Here is an 18,592-nt window from a genome sequence, read left to right as displayed (position 1 = left end):
ATTTCGAAAGGGAAAAAAAAGAGGCTTCATGACCCACAAGAAATTTCTTAGGGACTGTTTTCATAAGCGGGGATTTTTTTAATGAAGTAGGAAATTTTTAGGGACAATTAGGGATTTTTGTGATTTTCGAAAAAATTCGGGAGATTTAAGAACTTTTCGGGAGATCGAGCGATGAAGATAAAATTCGGGAGATTCCCGAAAAATTCGGGAGACTTGGCAGCTATGAAATGGGATTCGACAGTATTTATAAATTAGAGCAACAAAATTAACAATATTTTCTTTAACCCTCACCACTTTACAAAATAAAAAAACTCACTGTCTTTTGTTATCAAACATCTTTTCATCAGCTTGTTTTTTGTTGTTTCAGGCTTTTGACACCTTGTTTGAAAGAGAGGTTGTCATAAAATTTTTCGCACCAGTCTATTTAAGATGATTTTCGCTTACTGAGGCCAGTATTTGCTGTCCGGAACAGCCGCCCTTCAAATGGGCTAAAAATTTTCTATATAAGTTTTCAATTTTTTTATACTCGGAAAGAAATCGTTGCAAAATGGGAGAGAATTTCGGTAGAATCAACACGATGTTTGGCGATTCAGCACTCATTATTTGGTAAGATTGGCGATTTAATACTCGTTATTCGGCAACATCGGCGATTTAACACTCATTATTCGGCATCATTGGCGATTTAACGCTCATTATTCTGCAAAATTCCTAAATTAGCAATTGGCGGACATGCACTTTTTACTCTCGGAATGAATTTTTTTTTCACAAAACATCGGGATTAGACACAATGACAATCAACTACAGTAATTTCTGCTGCTTCTAGTGATGACTTTTTTTTAAAAAAAAACGGAAACTGACTCGCATTTGCGTTTTAAAGCTGAAAGACTATTGCAAACCATCTTCAGTTGCACGATCATGGATAATATCGGGGTTTCGCAATGGAAAGCCCAATGCAGGGGCCAATAGTTTAAATAAGGTGATAGTTCAAGTACAGTGGAATAAAACACGCTCTTCTCGGAAAGAATCGTTTTGCGGCAAGCAGGAACAAAAAATTTTTGCCGTCCTCTCCGAAATTTGGGGCATACTGAAGCAAAATTTGCTATTTGGCGCAGAAAAATATGAAATTACACTATTGGAGCAGGATGGTGCAAGATGTTAATTTTGGTGCGGTGCGGCGCAACTGGCGCAGAGTTCCCACCCCTGCAAAGGCTACAGACAACACAAAGGAGCATGGAAAGATGTATGTTAGGCATCAGAAGGAGAGACAGAAAACAAATCACTTGGATAAGGAAAAACACAAAGGTGTATGATATCATGGAAAGAATAAACGTTTGAAATGGAAATGGGCTGGACATTGCACGAAGGGAGGACAACAGATGTAATACAAGTATTCTAGATGGGTACCCCCGTGGTGTTCAAATTCCGAGAAGGCGTACCCACGCAAGATGGATTGATGAGATCAGGAAAGTGGCAGGAGTCAACTGGATGGCTAAAGCATCAGACAGAGCAGAATGGAAAAATTTAGAGGAGACCTTCATCCAGCAGTGGATTGAAAATGGTTGTTGTTGAATATGATGATATCTGGCACTAGGAGAAACGGCAACAACTTTCTAATTGGGTTTTTGGGCACACACAAGACTGTATAAAAGTTGATTTATTTTATTTTAATAACTATACAACCCCTTGCAACATGAATGACATATCTAAGTACTACACATTATTTCGAAACTTTTTCTAAATTGAAGTGTACTTCTAGGATCAAAGGTTGGTCAGTAAAACACCATACCCACTGCTTGCTATGCACCCTGCATATATCAAACCCTTCTATTGTGAAAAAAATTTATTTCGTTTATCAATTTCAATGAGGAATCAATTTCAAATGAGAGATTTAAAGAAAAACAAAAAAAAAACCTTGAGCTTTGGAAAAATTTGTGACCCTTCTTTTTTCGCATTTTCAGCAACTGGAAGAGAAAAAAAAAAAATCACACATAGGAAATTCTATCACAATGTGACATTCTACAACCTCTGACAATAAAGTTTGGTGAATAGTCCTGTAACATTCACGTAGATGAAATGTTAACGAAAGTTACCTTACTGTCCTTCGAAATAGTCACCTCCCATTACTATGCACCGCTGAGATCTCCTATGCATGTCCTGGAAACTTTGCAAGAAGTCTTCTTTTGGGATGGAGTTCAAAAGCCTCATCAAGTTTCGTTGGATGTCAGGAATATCCTCAAATCTCTTTCCTTTCAAAGCGAGTTTGAGTCGTGGGAATAGGAAGAAGTCTGGAGGATTGAGATCTGGCGAGTATGGTGGATGTTCAGTTTGCACCACCCCCTTTTTTGCCAGGAACTGTTTGACGATATTGGCTGTGTGAGGGCGAGCATTGTCGTGAACAAGAAACCATGAACCTTGTTGTGCGTACTGAGGTCGTGCCCTGCATAGACATTTCATGAAACGGGTCAAAATTTCAATGTACCTTGTTCGTTCATTTTCCTGTTCTCAGTTAAAAACCAATGCACTAAACAAACACTTTGTAAAACAAGTCTTTCACGGAACACAAACGACGCTCAACTGAACAACGATGGCGGCAGATGGTCAACACCTGCCGCTACGCATGTGCAGCGTTTTGCTGCCAGTGTTGCCAGATCGGCTGTTCTGACTTCATTCACCGAACTTTATTGTCAGAGGTTGCATTATAAATATCTTGCAGATGTTGGTGATTTATAGGTTATAATTATATACCGAAAAAAACCCCCCAATACATTTGTCATGCTTTACATTTGCCAGGGGTGCAAGTGCCCCTCATCCATTTCGGAGCAGCAAATTTCATTTTTGGAGCAGAAATTTTGAAAATGGAGCAGAACTAAACACAAACTATATCTGCAATATAAGGAGTAATTTTTCTGTGAAATGCCAAAAGTTTTGCCAAAAATGGTTGGAACAAATAATTCTAAATAAATTTCCTTCATAAATTAAAATCCATTAAAATTTTTTCTGAATTATATTTTCTGTCATTAATAAAACGACGAATGACGAATAAAAATTATTACTCTTTTCAAATTAAGCAACATGCATACTGAAAACCTAGGCAGCAAGAATTTCTGCTGCTTGAACACCAAAATCTTCCTTGGGGGTTCCAATTACTAAAAAACCTATTGCAGATAATGAAACAAGATCTGGTGGACATATATTTCAGACTTCCGAACTTCCATGATGCTTAATATAAAAAGGGAAAATTGATTCCAAAAATGTCCAACAGGGAAAAGACACCAGCATTAATTGTGACAATTAGAAAATTCACATTTTGAAAATTTCAATCACCCGATTTCATAAGATTGGTAGATGGTGGTAGGAACGACATATTGGTATTGAATTAACAGTTTATATTGACCAATTTTTTTAAACTATGCAAGTTAGCGAGAAAGAAGAATTTACACACTGAAAATTGAATCAATAACTTTCAAAGTTAAGTGAAAAAGCAGTGCAAATATACATTCATTAAAGCTAAGTTTATTGACCACAAAAATGATCCAAAAAAAACTGAAGTGAGAATATTCAAAGCTAACATACTCCTTGTGCCAAGTTCATTCAACTCTGCCCTAATACGATTCAACTCGTCTTCGATCAATTGTTCAGTTTCCCTGCTAAGCAATTTGATCTATAATGTAAAAAAATAAGGAAGTGTGATAATTTTATTTCTATTATTTACCTAGGAAAAAAATCAGCATATTTATAGTAATAGAAAATACAGACGAAACATTTGACGTGATTTATTGAAATTCATACATCTAAATCGGCATTACTGTTCAAGTTATTTTTCTATTGACTCGCTCTTAAAACAAAAACATCAAATAATGCTTGAATACTTGAAAAAAAACATTTACATACCTGTATGCCAGAAGTAAAGGGCATCATGTCACAAAAGAGAAATTTAACAGAAAAGCTGTAAAAAGACTTTTTTAGTACGTCTTTTTAGAAAGCTGGCTTGTTTCATAGAGTATCTGTTATTCGTTGAAAAAGGACTTTATGTCCTACATCTACATGTAGTGTAACAAAAGTATTGCAAATTAATAATGTCATCTCGATATTGATGAAAATGGGCATAGTGCCCAATACCTCTGGCAAAGTTCCACATCTAAAATAATTACAGGATGCCTTTTATAATACTGCAGAATAATATGCATAATTTTCCGGTTTATAATCCATAGACAACATGATCTGCAGGTATGAATTTCACTACTTGGAGGAAAAATGTCATTGTATAATTTGCATATGCAGACTTTATTCACCAATAATGAAATATAGAGGAATGCAAAGTTGGTTACATTTTTGTAGAAAAAAAATTGGTTTTTATACTCACACAGGCTATCTCTGAATCTTTAAATTAATTCTTTCTACATTAATGGCATCTCTGGAACTGAGATTAAAATTTCTAATATTTTGGTAGCATGATGTTTTCTCACGGTTTCCACTTTTGGAGTGGTGTGGCTATATTAGCCTGTTTATCATTATTTGTGTGCAGCATGCTTTTTAAGAAAATGTTTCCAGATAGTGAAATTTCATAAAAATATGTATACTCAAGAACAAAAGTACATAGTTTACTGCAATAAGTTGCACACTGGCATTTTGCTACTTTGAGAACCAAAAATTTCCTGTAATCTACATGAGTACATTTTATTCCCCCTTTAATGAAATCTCCCGAAATTTGAGGAAAGTGTTTGTGATTTTCAGTTATTGTTCCACGATGAATGATGTAAACACTTCGCATGGATAACGGCGTCAGAAACGGAACTGCTTTGAGCAAAATTTAATTTTTTGTTACTTTCCGCAATCTTACAACTGTCCACATGTTTCTGTGCACAAATGTGTTTTATGACATCTGCTTTGCCTTTGTGTGCAACAGAAAAATCACATTTACAAACGCAGAAGGCGGCAAACTGCTGGCCCTTCCTTGATTTGATTACTCTTGAAAACACACCAATATTTTTGACCACCCATCGTGTTCTCAAACACATAGCAAAAAAGCTTCCAACTGAATTATGCAGAGCTATCAGATGCATCTACAAATAAAAGCTTCCACACACACAAGGCACGTTATGTTCATAGGTTTGAATGGCTATGAACACGCTTCAAAATTTTGTGACCATACGGAAAAATATTGCTATGAAGGTACCCTGGGCACAGCATTTTATGATATGTTGTCATAAGTGCCTCCTATTCTGGTATCGTAATTAAAGTTTGAATATATCGATGATTCCTGTACAAAAAAAATAACTTGTTCCAAGATCTATATACACAGAATATTTTGATTATTTAATAGAATTTTGATTATTTAACCCCAAAAATAATTTGGTTTTTCAAATTTTTCTTTTTTTTCTTCTTCATCAAACCCGACAATATGTAATTAAAATCCGGAAACCCTGAATACGTTAAAAAATCTGATGACCAAATCCGGAGAGTTGGCAGGTCTGTATTCTTTCAAGTACTCTGATACTGCTTTTAATCAGTGATTTCCAAAGTGGACAGTATCGACACTTGGGGCTGGGATGAATCAAAATTTTTTGAGACAGACCAGTTCCCTGCATAGGAGTAAAGGCTGATATTACCACTGAGTGATGTAACCAAGTTGGCGTGGTATGTAGCGCTGAAAAAGACCAAGCAATCCTTTGATCACTTTTGTCGCACCATGGCCATTTTCTGCACACAAGGGCTAATTAGACTGGGACCTACAATTTATTGCTGATTCCAGATGGCGTAGTCTTTTTTTAATGCTCACCAAGAGGTTTGGTGCGCTAACCCCTCGGTGTGGGACTTCCTGCAGTAGCAATCTTTTTCTGTGGTCATGTTGCCGTTTCTGTAGTACCCCTGCGTCAGAAAAGTTTTCCAGCAAGGATGAACTGGGTATTGAACTTGCAGCACCTCTAAACATCTTTTGGTACTTTAGGTGAGTATCTTATCGACCGTGGCTACCTAACCCATCAGTGTTATCCAGAAATATAATTTTGAAGAATAATTCATTCCACTCTAAAATTTTAAGGGCCATTTTTGTGAAAAGAGGGATATTTTTAAAATCTGGGAGAAATGACTGTACTAAGAAAATAATTAAATTTTGAGGGAGTATTCTCACTCCCCAATGAAATTGGGGAAGTAAAAATTTAATTTTGATGCACGAATCACGCATCATTGGCCAGCACCGCCAAGGAACGGTAGAAGCTACAAACACAATACAGGATATGATGGGTTGATCTCATTATTTTTGTTCTGAAAGGATTTGTGAATTTTTGTTAAAAATACATTTGAAAGAAAAGAATCTGATACCTTTAAATCCAAACTATTGAAATGGAAAAATTCATTACTTAATTATATCTAAAAATGTTCACCACAAGGAAAATGTTGACTGAAAACTTTAAAGTATGATAGCCTCTGAGGAGCTTTTTATTTTAACTAAAAGTAATAATTGGCAAAGGTGATTTAATTCAAGCAGCGTAAGTTAAGTGAACTCAACTAGATTCTATCTTGCATGCAGCTGATAACAGTCTTGAAATATTATAAAGTTTTGATCAATATGAATTATACAGGGTGCATAACATCTTACTGGTGTACCATTGATCCTAAAGGCATACTTCCAAATAAAAAAAAAAGTATTCTAATAACGTGTAGTACTCATATATGTCTTTCATGTTGCAAGGGGTTGTTGAGTTGTTAAAAAAATGAATATATAATAATATAATAATCTGATATATTCAAATTCAAAAAGCAGAGGGAGGTTGGAAAAAACAGCATTGAATGCGGGTAAAATGATTTTCCTGCATTTAATGCTCTTTTTTTCCGTTTCTCAAATTCTAAGCGAATACTGCAATTAGAAATGTAGATTTTTTTTTCTTTTTTTGGCACCAGATTTTGGGATTATATAGATTGGGTCCTTTTATTACTGTCCACTTAAAAGTTAGCATTTTTATTTTAATAACTACACAAACCCTTGCAACATAAATGGAATATCTAAGTACTACATGTTATTTGGATACTTTTTCTAACTGGAAGTATACCTCTAGGATCGACAATTTGCCAGTAAAATACCATACACCCTGTTACCTGTGCACACTGTATAAACATGCCTTAGTTTACTTCAGATAACATATCTATCTTTTCATATGTGAAAAAAAATGAAAATGTGATTATGTTTATAATTTCAGCTAATTGTATCTAATTCCTGCATCTATTTTTTTTCACAGCACATTATAGAATGAACAGAAAAATATGTCATTAACAAGAGTTTTTAAAAGATCTAATGACTGCTTCATCTGATGACTTTGATCTTGAATTTCTGATGCTAACTTTATCCGACAATTAAAAGAAATTCCCATAACTTTCATTATAGACGTATACCAGTTGGCATGTAGGTAATGTAAAGAAATTATTTCATGATCAAGACTGTGTTCTCAATTCAAATAAATACTCAATGATTGCTTATTTCAACACAGATATGGAATGATAACGCCATCAACAGCAAATGCATTAATGTACTGAAGGAAAGATGAAAGATACATACCCTCTCCTTCAGTTCCTTTTCAGAACACTTAAGATCGTCACTTTGATTCTTACTAGCAGCTTTTTCTCTAGCTTCAAGGTCTGTTCATTAGAAACAGCAAGAAAAAAAAACATTAATGCCACAGTAACACAAGATACATAAAAAACATTTGTTGTTTATAACTCAATTTTGTGCAAGTACAAATGTATAAAAAAAGGAATAAAACATTAAATTATTATAATTTCAAATTTAATTTAAGTAATATTAATGAAACATTAACTTTGATTTTAATATATTTTATTTCATTTATCACTCACACTCAACATAATCCCCCCCCCATTGTTGGGATTTAATTTTTCATTAGAATGATTTGAAAACAATTTTTTGCAATGAAGTTGGTGATTTAATTTGATAGATTCCCTTTAACACATCTCTTGCAGAAAAGTTCTGTGAAATATAAATAATTTATATTGAGCAAAACACTTTACATGAAAAATCACAAGTAAAAATGGCAAATGCCAAAGAAAAGCCTGACATAAACATAACATATATCACTGGTTTAAAATAATTAGCACGTACTGCAGTGATAATCCCGTATAATGATATCCTCTACAGTGTTAGAATTGAAAAATAGAATTCACTGGGTGTCTGTGGGAACCAGTGAATGCAAGAACCTACTAGTCCACAGACATCATGACTGCAAGATTCATTGAAAGACTGGTTATTTGTGGAGATGAAGATTACAAGGAAGAAAATTCATCACTGCTCCCACAGGGACTAAGGGCAGTGATGAATTTTCTTCCTTGTAATCTTCACACGCACACACATCTCCACAAATAACCAGTCTTTCAATGAATCTTGCATTAACAAGTGGAGAGGACATTTCTATATACATCATGACAGGCCAGAAACAAAATCTGCTCTAAATAATAATTATTAATTTTCCCAAATATATTAGCATTTGGAAGAGTGATATACTACCAAGGGGGTGCAAGGAGCCATAAAAAATCCACTATGGATGACTGATTCTACTGTAGGAGATTCTTCCACTATCAATGTATCCCAGCGGGAAGGGGCACAAAGTTTTTCGCTACTGGTCCTATGGACAACCATAATTTTTTTTTTTCTGTGGTCCGATTGTTCAATCAGTGGTCTTGGACCAGAGGACCACCACTGATTTCAAACACTGCTTTACAACAATAATCACCTATATAACACTATTACTCCCTGGTTCTGAAATGCTTCTCAAAATGTTATTCCATCTGTAACAATAAATCTTATATAATGATACTTTTCTCCCATCGTTACAAATAAATTTCACTATAATATGTATGCAAAGTTCATTTATGTACATCACCTTCTTTGAACTTCTTTCTTTTGCTGTCAAGTTCCCTGTTTCTTATTTGAGATTTCTTCCTCGCATCAAGAATTTTATCATAGGCAGCCTAAAAATGAATGAATTTGATTTTTGAATGTCTTCCCAGTTTATAACACAAGCGTTCCACTTAGAACTGAATATTGAACTTAAATTGAATATTGAAAAGAATTGAACATTTCATATACAGCTTGAGCTGTCATCATTAAAGCCATAGTTATGGTCAGGAATCAATTCACATTTTTAACTTGTTAATCAGAAAATTTAAATTGATCAAATTTTGATTAACAGTTCTCTTTTTGTATAGTATCAATATAAGAATAGATTAAGAAATTGAAGCCAGCAGCTCGAAGCAATTTAATAGGCATATTCATCAAATCCTGAAATTTTTTCTCTTTGATCTTGTAGTTTTTGTTAGAAAATCTGTTATTTTAGGTTAGTTAGTCACTGATTTTGAACCTACTTTCCATCATACTGTTACATGTTCTCTTATAAACCTCTCAATTTCCAAATGTTACTTGGTGGTGGTGGTGGTGGTTGGGGGGGGGGGGGGGAGGTAGAGGAGTTCCATCCAACTCAATTTAAAAACTAAAATCATCAGTTTCATTAAATAAACTTCTATTTTTCCATGCCAAAAAAATTTGATTAAAATACTGATTCAAAAATTTTTAAATACGGCCACTCATCCAACATAAATTACAAGACATCTAATCAGTTTAGTCAAACAAATCAAGTAAGGGGGTTGGCGCATGCAAATTTTGCAAAAATCACTTAAAATTTTTCAATTTTCAAATACACTGACGGAAAATGAAATCCCAACACCAAGAAGAAATTGTAATGGATAAACCAAAATTAGGAGACACATTTGCACATTCAAAAGATGCCACACATGTGAATGCAATGTTGCAGAGCAAGAGTGGTATGCGCAAATGTCTTTCCTAATTTTGGTTTATCCAGTACAATTTCTTCTTGGTGTTGGGATTTCATTTTCCGTCAGTGTACTATGAAATTTTCTGTGTCTACCTGTGTCCAAGTTTTTGTTTTACCTGTACTAGAAATATTTTTTAAATATCTTAATATAAACTGTTAGCAGGCAGGAGAATATTCTCATCAAGAACTTATAAGAATATTCTCAAGTTATTTATAATAGAAATTCCTTATTAAGATTATTCTTTATTCGATTTTATATCTTTAGTCAAGTCTTAACAAAACTCAAACTTTTCTCCAATAACTCCCAACCACCAAAGTAAGCTGTTATCACCACAAAATCTGTTAATTGCGACAGTACCCAATTGTCTGAGCTTCAAAGCACAATATGCCAAAATCTGCTGCATATGTCGCAGAACAATCAGTGCTACTGCAGAACAATTTGGAAGAATTTTCAGAAAAGTGTTTTAAATACTATTATGGGAATTTCTACAGCAGAATATTTCCAGTCAGCCAAGGCCTAGCTGCAGAAAAATGCAAAACATTGTGCTTTAGAGTGTCCGGGAAAAATATATTGTAAAAATTTTGTATGTTTGATTTTTTTTTGGACTCAAAATGAAGTATTCTGGCCAAAAGAGATCTTGGCAATAAGGTGAGTTCTGTGGCGAAGTTCTCTGGTTCATTCATTTTTTGTCATGCATCTTAATCAGCTGAATGACATACCCAGATATCAAATTTGTAATGCTAGAGAAAAAGAAGGGTCTCTTTATTTTCCAGTCACAGTAAAATTCTTGTGATTCTTGACAAAACAATGGATAGAGGTAAATATTATATTGATATCATAACCATCACACTGCCCAGAAACAAGATATAATCAAAGTTCTAATGGAAAAGCTCAAGATATTTGTGAGACTGAGAAGTTTTTAATGAGAAAAAACATTTTAGAAAGGCCTTCCAGATTAACTGCAATACCCCCAATAAAAATAATGAAAGTCCATACATTCAAACAATATTGTACAAAAATCACATGACAAAAAAGAGCATTTCTACCTTTCACGTCTCATGGCACGACAGAATCTGACAACTATGAAGAAATTTTAAATCTAGACAAATCCATAACAAACCAGGAAAAGTAAGCAAATACTTTCAACAAGAGAGATCAGTACAACATTTTACAATAGACGTGGTGCATCACATCCCTCATATTTGTGGGAAAGTTCATGGCACCACAAGAAGATCTGCATCAGCTAGAATCTGAGAACATAAAATAGTGGATTAAACAGGTTGTCAAATCAATTGTACCAAAGCATGCCCTTGATCAAGAACCACCCTCAAATTGCTTCACCAAAAAAAAGAATGAAAATCAACTGTGACTGGATTCCCGCTGTAAATCAGATCAAAATTTCAACTTGACTCTTACTGGAGGTCAGTGGCAAAGGCAAATAAAAACTTTAGTCAGTTAATCAACCACAACAAAGTGTTGCAAACCCAGCTGAGGAAATTACATGCAATGCCCATGACATTGCATTGCTCCTACAATTGCAAGATTTCCACCACTTGAGAGAGCAACTGATTAAATAAAATTTATCTTGCTGCTGAGAATTAAGTTTAATTTTTTTCACATCTTTCTACATCAACTCCTCATATCTAACTCCTCCCTATCTCACAAATGCTAAAGTTATCTAACTTTGCATGATTTTGTGAAATCAATCAATTACATAAAGCGAGGGACACTTATATAGGAGGAAAAAAGGCATACCTTAGCTGCAGTGTCAGTTAGTAGTTGGAGTGCTCTTGTCAGCTGCATAAACTGCTGAGCTGGGGGAAAAAAAGCCAACATTAATATTGAATAAAAAAAAAAAAAAATCTTATATTCTAGTACAATGAAACCTCACTAATGTTAAACTACTCTAGATATATATATGACAAAGATATCCTCCACCAAGGCTGGAAAAATCTAAAAAAATTTACAAGCCAGGTCGGGCATGTATTTTAACCTCTTTACGATCAGGGACATAATATTTGATCATTTTTGTCGCACCACGGTCATTTTCTGCACACGAGGGCTAATTAGACCGGGACCTACAATTTACTGCAGAATCCAAACGGCAGGCTTCTTTTTTATACTCATCGAGAGGTTGGTGCACTAACCCCTCGATGGGGGACTCCTTGCGGTAGGGACATAATATTGCGTGAAAATGCCAGAGGAATGAATTCATTCAAGCTGACTTGTTTTTTTCCTCAATGCAAAACTTATTCCAACCCTATGAAACAAAGTTGTGTGTGTGTGAATTCTTCCTCGTTCTCCAAGGCACCCCCCAATTTACCATCTTTGTAGAGATGTATGAATATTTATTTCTATCAGCGATTTGTACAAGAACAAGTGAGCAGCACTTTTTTTTAAAAATCTTTCTATACTCCTGTGTTTAGTGTTTCTCCCCCTCCACGTACGCGTGCTTCTCAGAAATAATCCTTGTATTATATACTGTACACAGGGTTTAAGCTAGATAAAAAATTCCTTTAGCAAAAAAGCAAAAATAGGGAGAAAGCTTTAGCAAAATGGTAATGATTGATGGTTGGATGTCTACTCATTTCGTACCTCTGTGTGCATTTGTGCAAAAGTGGCTACTACTTCTTTCGCATTCTAAGATTTTCTTTCACATTTTGCGAAAAATGTGACAGTAGCTTAAACCCTGACTGTACATGAAAGTAAAAAAAAGAACATGTAAAAACCTACCCTACAAAACAAGTTTGTAGGTGAGGGCAAAAAAGCAAGAGGCATTTTACTTCTTTAGGCTTAATCATCTACTCTCTGTACTGTTCCTCCCTAACTTTTTTTTAATTATTTCTTTTCCTTTCTTACTTTTTTTAACGTGCTAACCAGGCCACCACATTTATCACCTGTACATCTAAAACAAATCATTTCAATTTATCACCAGCTTTTTGTATGGGAAGTGGTTAAAAAAAAACACACGCACGAATCAATATTTTACAAGCCCAATTAACCATTGCTTAGTATTGCCTTTCGAGCAAATATTTCACAAGCATTCAAAACGAATGTGCTGCTATCTATTGATAAAACTATGCAGATAATATAGAAAATTAAGAGCATGGCGCTACATTAAAAAAAAAAAAAAAACTAAATTATTCCTTTGTTTGATGAAATCTCAAAATTTTCTACAACACCAAGGAATTCCTGACACGGACAACTTTTTCTTCACAGTGTGGCCTAACAAAATCTCACTTTTTTTATATAATATCCCACCCCACATTCAAAATAAATGTTTTGCGATCTATTGATGAAAATACTTACTGAATAATTTAAATAATGAGAAATATATTTATATTTTTGCATTTCTTATTTGTTTGAACGTCCTCTCAAAATTTTAAATAACTCTAAATTTTTTCCCTGTACTTCTTGAATTTTTTACATGCTCACCTCGGTATGTGGTAAAAAAAAATCCACACCCAAGCGGAATTTTTACACGTCCTACCCATGTCGGGCATTAGATTTCTATAGGCTATCAATATTTTTGAAGAGATTCAAAATCTCACACTACACTCAGAATCGCCATCAATATATTTTAGAACTCATCATCTGTCTTCGTTCTTCCAAGGGTGCTTAATAATATCAGTATTTTGCACCAGCCAATCAGTAAAAGTGTAAATGAAATTGTTGTTATTGTTGCTTTCTGTGCAAGACACAAAAGTGTTATGCAATGAATGAACGCCAGGGTCTCCGCCACCGGACTTATCCCGTTGCGGAGATCTCTTCCAGCCCACAGCTTCGTGGCAGAGTCTGGAACAAAGTGAGTGCACCTAACAGTCTGAGTGTGTAGCTAGTGTTGTGTATGATATTTCAGTGCTGCCATCTATACTTTAAATTGTGAGTGAAGTGTAATGATTGAATATTTGTAACGTTGTAGGCCTGTTGCTCTCTGTGGCGAGACTTTTTAATGGGGAGATTGGCTCGCATTTGCGCCTTGAAGTTGGGAACCACAGAAAACCAACTTCAGCCGACCACCACTGTGGGGTTCGAACCCGGATCCTCGCATCACGAGTCCGTCACTATAACCACTCGCCCACCACAGCGGCAAAAGTGTTATGCAGTAAATACTTTTAAAGGGGCAATGCATCTAACTCAATTTTATCAATAAATATCTATTACAATTTTTTATCGAGTATAAATGCTTGAAAGCACATTTTCTGGTGATACTAACTTTACCAAACACCAACTCTGGCCATATCGCTATATTGCAATTTACTGCCATTAATGAGATGGGTTGGAAATGAAGGTGCTGTCTGTCGGTAGTCGCCTCAAGTTCGTTAGGGAAAATACCTATATTCTTTCTTTGGTTCGAACCCGGGACCGTGACAGCAACCTTCACTGTGGCAGACGAACATCTTACCACCACACCACTCTGGCTACTGGTGTGATACTAACAACACTCATTTAGAAAAGATGTCGGAAACAACAAAAATTTTGTGACACATAGTGATAATGTTGTCTGTCTCGCAGGGCTCCCACTCAAAAAATGAGAAAAAGTAGGAAAACGCAGGAATAAAAAGTAGGATGGGGGAGGGTAACCCCCCTTAGACAACATAATCATAGCATAATGGAAAAAAATCCCTAAAAAAAATTTTGCAAAATAAAAATATAATTCAAATTTAAAAAAAAAATTTAATTTTGAATTACCTTTTTTTCCATAGCACTATTTCAGTTTCTTATAAGATTGACTCAAGCCAAAGCAAAATGATAAATGACTTGGTTACAAAACCAATTTTTGGCCAAAACAGTGTACTAGCAACCACAGATAATTCTTTGCTGTCTCTCCTCATATATATTACATTCTTTTTTTGGAGTCTTCCTAAGTGCAGATCTTGTCAACTCTCTTCGACAAGGCACGGCAAATTTTGAAGACGTAAGTTTTTTAAGAATGACGCTCCTTCGAGACCACTTTCACAAGCACAGTGCAAAATGTGTAGATTACAAGATCCGATGTGAATAAGGCAAGGTGAACCTGTTTTACTGTGTTGTCTATCATTTTTTAAAGGGATTTGTTCACATTTTACTGTTCAATGCCAGTGTAATCATTTTTGACAAATGAAGCACTTCCATTTCTAGCTCTTTGCTGAGCATTGTAAATATTGTTTATGCCTCTTCATGCCTTAAAAATACAGAAGACAACTGATTGGTATTGGGTAGCACCAGAATCACCAAACCTAGAATTGGCCTATGTATCCAACTGCTTTAAAATGAAAACTGTTGTTTCACCTATTTGCACAGTAATTTTGAATGTTAGTTACTGTCCAAGACCACGAAGTAATAAATACAAAATTATTTTTCCCACCCAGACAGAAGTTTTTAATGACTACTATATTTTGTTGAACCCTCAAACTAAGCAAATGAAAAATTAATCAACCAAATGGTACACCCCCCCCCCCCAAATAACCATAAAAATGATAAAATTTCTGCTTTGGCAGAATCATTAATTGCATCCTTCAACATTTGTAATATTTGGCAATATATCAATGATTTCCTGCTCAATTAAAATCAATTACACAAATTTTGTTGATAGGATTTGGTAAAAAAGTAGGACAAAACCGAAAAGTAGGACGAGTGGGAGCCCTGCTGTCTCTATATAACGATAACACTGCTAAAAAATGATAATTAATGTTCTAAAGGAAGTTTTAATGGTTTTAGGGTATATTGGGGCTGCTGAATGCGAATCTGTCATTATCAGATTGACTATAGTTTGAGATAAAGTGGGAATAAAATTTCAGTGGTAATACATAAGCAGCATACAAATCACATTGCTGAAAGTAGGCCTATGCATTACCTTGAAAAACTAGAGCCAATTCGATAAAACCAGAAACAGTTTTGAAATCAGTGCCCCAAAATGACTGAAATATGTTTGCGAATGATTTACTATATTTATTTATAATGCATAGTTTCAATGTGATTTGTATGCTGCTTACGGTATACAATAATTTTAATTCTAACTTCATGTCAAAAACTAGAGCCAATCTGACAAAACCAATGCCAGATTTGAAATAGACATCCCGAAATTATTCAAAAATCACTGAAATGTCTTTGAGAACAAAATTAGCGTTGAGCAATGTAATCCCTCTAAAATGATATTTTTTGTTGGTGTCTGCAGAGTATGATTACATCGAGGTTTCACTGTATTTTTTTTTATGGAAACCTATAGAAAATCATGTTTTGGCTAATAAATGTGATTCTCGAATGAATTACCTTTGTTAGCCAAAGTATCACTGTACTTGCATGAATACTTACCAGCTTGTGGATCAGGATTCTTATCAGGATGGCATACCAACGACTTCTTCCTGTAAGCACTTTTTATCTAAAGAAAAAAAAGGTAACACATTACTCGGATGAATTATGTAAATTTCACTAGAAATAGTATCCTAAATGATGGCTCAATGATTCCCATGTGCCAGTGGGAACAAATTTGAACTCGTGCCAAAGATTTTGTATAAAGTGATTAGCATAATGAAACCTGAGGGAAAACACATTTTTCCCAATTTTTTACCCATAAATTCAGTAGAAAATACAATTGATTTTTTGGGAAGTGCTTGCGCTCAAGTGCTGAGGGAAAAGATGTAGGGAGAAAAGCGACAAAATAAAAGTGGAATATTTTCGTAGTTAAATTTAAAAATATCACATAATTTTTCTCAAACTGATGTCTGAGCATTGGTTTTTATAATTATGAAATTTTAAAGATGTAGAGCATTCTTTAATTTAAAATACCAAGCCGATTGTGAGTTTCTGCTCAATACTCTCTGCTATATCAAACGCCCCACTATGTGTGCAACGTTCCTTGCTTGTGGCTTTATTCTTATCTCGCTTCTCTTCCTTTTCATTCGTTCCTTTGCTACCCACCCTACTATGTTTTTAGTCTAATGCTGGTGTTGGTTGTGTCTTGTGTGTGTGTGCATACATGAGCGTAAACGGAAAGATCTTCAATATCTCTCATCTTCCAGTAGATTCTCATTTGTGTAATTTTTTAGCTTTTCATTTTAGTTGCTTCAGACAGTTTTTATCTTTTTTATGGAATTCCTCTGTTTAAAAAAAACTTATCTCCAAACTTTGAGCAGAACCTGGAATGAATCACACATAATTTTACATAAATTTTCCTATGGGCAATCACATTTCGGCTCACGAACGTGATTCTGGGATGAATGATCATTAGCCAAGGTTGCACTGTATTTTGGTCAGTATTTCTCATAGTAAAAAAAAAAAATCTTTTAGACCGGCTAACAGATGCAGTTTCTTTAGAAGGCCAATTACGGGAGATAGCGTACTCTCAATATACTACAGAAGTATTTCTTTTTCTATAAAAAAATGTCTACATTGGATTATTAACTTTATGTTATCATTAATTTTTGTTTGTTCTTTTAAAAGCATGTTGATCTTCACAGAATTAGAATGACAAATTTGTAAATTGGTATGTGCATAGATGTACAAAGGATTTGGTACAGATTCAGTTTATAATCCAGACACTGCCAAAGCAGTTTAATCCAGATCCCTAAGAGTGCAGTCAGTCGTCAAGGCAGGCATTATGGTGCAAAGTTAATGCCATTTCTTTAGATTTTCCTTTCCAGGTGACACTAGTAGCACAGGCTATTCAAATGGCATCTCCCTTTGTGTAACAGTATTTGAAATAGCGTCATTTCGTTTTCCGTTGTCTAAACTTGTCGTTTTTTGTCTTATCTCACTACGATTATGTTTCCATCAGGTTGTATTTTCCCGATATATTCATTTTTATTATTTTTTGTAACTTCTGCCCTTCCGTTTCAGTGTAGTAAAGGACTATCATCATTTTAGTTTACTATTATTTCAAGGAGTCATACGGGGATCACCAGTGACTTGTGCCTGGATCGGTTTATTTTTCAAAGAGAGTCCAGGCTTTTATTTTATTTTTATGAAGAATATTTATTTTTACAACTAGAAGGACCGTAGTTTATTTAAGAGGGAATTTCTAAAAAGTTTGGATACCCAGAGAAACTTATGCATGGGTCAATTTATTATTTCGAATAGAGTCTGGGTTTTATTTTTTTCATACTGAGAATATCTATTTGTACCATTATTTGTAATACAAATACAAATACGACACCACAACAGGCAAATTGCCCAACGAGGTGGCTGACCTAAGAACATCATGGATCCCCGAGCCATTTTTTGGAGGCCCTACCTACTACTGCTACACCACACATGCACACCCCCCCCCCCCGCGGAACCCCCAACGAATCGGTACATGCGGGAATGTGCGTGTATGTGTAGTGCAACCTGACGTAAAGTTTGTTTATGTGTAATGCTTGTTATGTGTAGTGCTGTCATCTGCCCCCAGTTTTTCTAACTATGAGTGAAGTGTTATGGTTGAATGATTTACCGTTGTAGAACTGTTGCTCTCTGTGGCGAGACTTTTTAACGGGGAGATCGGCTCGCATTTGCGCCTTGAAGTTGGGAACCACAGAAAACCAACTTCAGCCGACCACCTCAGCCAACACAGATATTACGTGGCTTTGGCCACGTAATATCATTGTTGGTTTCCGCTTTTGTTCTATGTTTTCCACTCTGTTTTCTTTTTGGCATCCATAGTCAGTTACGGCCTCCACAACTTCTCCTCTGGCCGTCAGACGTGCTTGGTGCCGAAAAAAAGGCACCAATGGATCTGGATTATACTGCATCTGTTCCAAGGATTTTCTTAAGGATCATGATTTAAAAAAAAAAAATT

General features: G+C 35.0%; 1 protein-coding gene across 1 annotated transcript in view; it reads right to left on the bottom strand.

The window, feature by feature from the left end:
- Nucleotides 1–18,592, bottom strand: part of LOC149082174 (dnaJ homolog subfamily C member 17) — a 28,224-nt gene that overhangs the window by 8,074 nt on the left and 1,558 nt on the right. The window contains exons 2-7 of the mRNA XM_089235692.1: nucleotides 16,132–16,198; nucleotides 11,593–11,651; nucleotides 8,889–8,976; nucleotides 7,553–7,632; nucleotides 3,574–3,661; nucleotides 1,912–1,961 (exon numbers count right to left, since the gene is read on the bottom strand). Of these exons, the coding sequence (XP_089091818.1) occupies nucleotides 1,912–1,961; nucleotides 3,574–3,661; nucleotides 7,553–7,632; nucleotides 8,889–8,976; nucleotides 11,593–11,651; nucleotides 16,132–16,198 (432 nt within the window). The remainder of the gene's footprint in view (nucleotides 1–1,911; nucleotides 1,962–3,573; nucleotides 3,662–7,552; nucleotides 7,633–8,888; nucleotides 8,977–11,592; nucleotides 11,652–16,131; nucleotides 16,199–18,592) is intronic.

The sequence above is a fragment of the Pholcus phalangioides genome, unplaced genomic scaffold (assembly GCF_987345545.1).
Source record: "Pholcus phalangioides strain wild (caught in Gottingen) unplaced genomic scaffold, Ppha-v1.0 ptg000009l_1, whole genome shotgun sequence".
In the NCBI taxonomy this organism is placed as follows: Eukaryota; Metazoa; Arthropoda; class Arachnida; order Araneae; family Pholcidae; genus Pholcus; species Pholcus phalangioides.
This window is presented reverse-complemented; position numbering and strand designations above follow the sequence as displayed.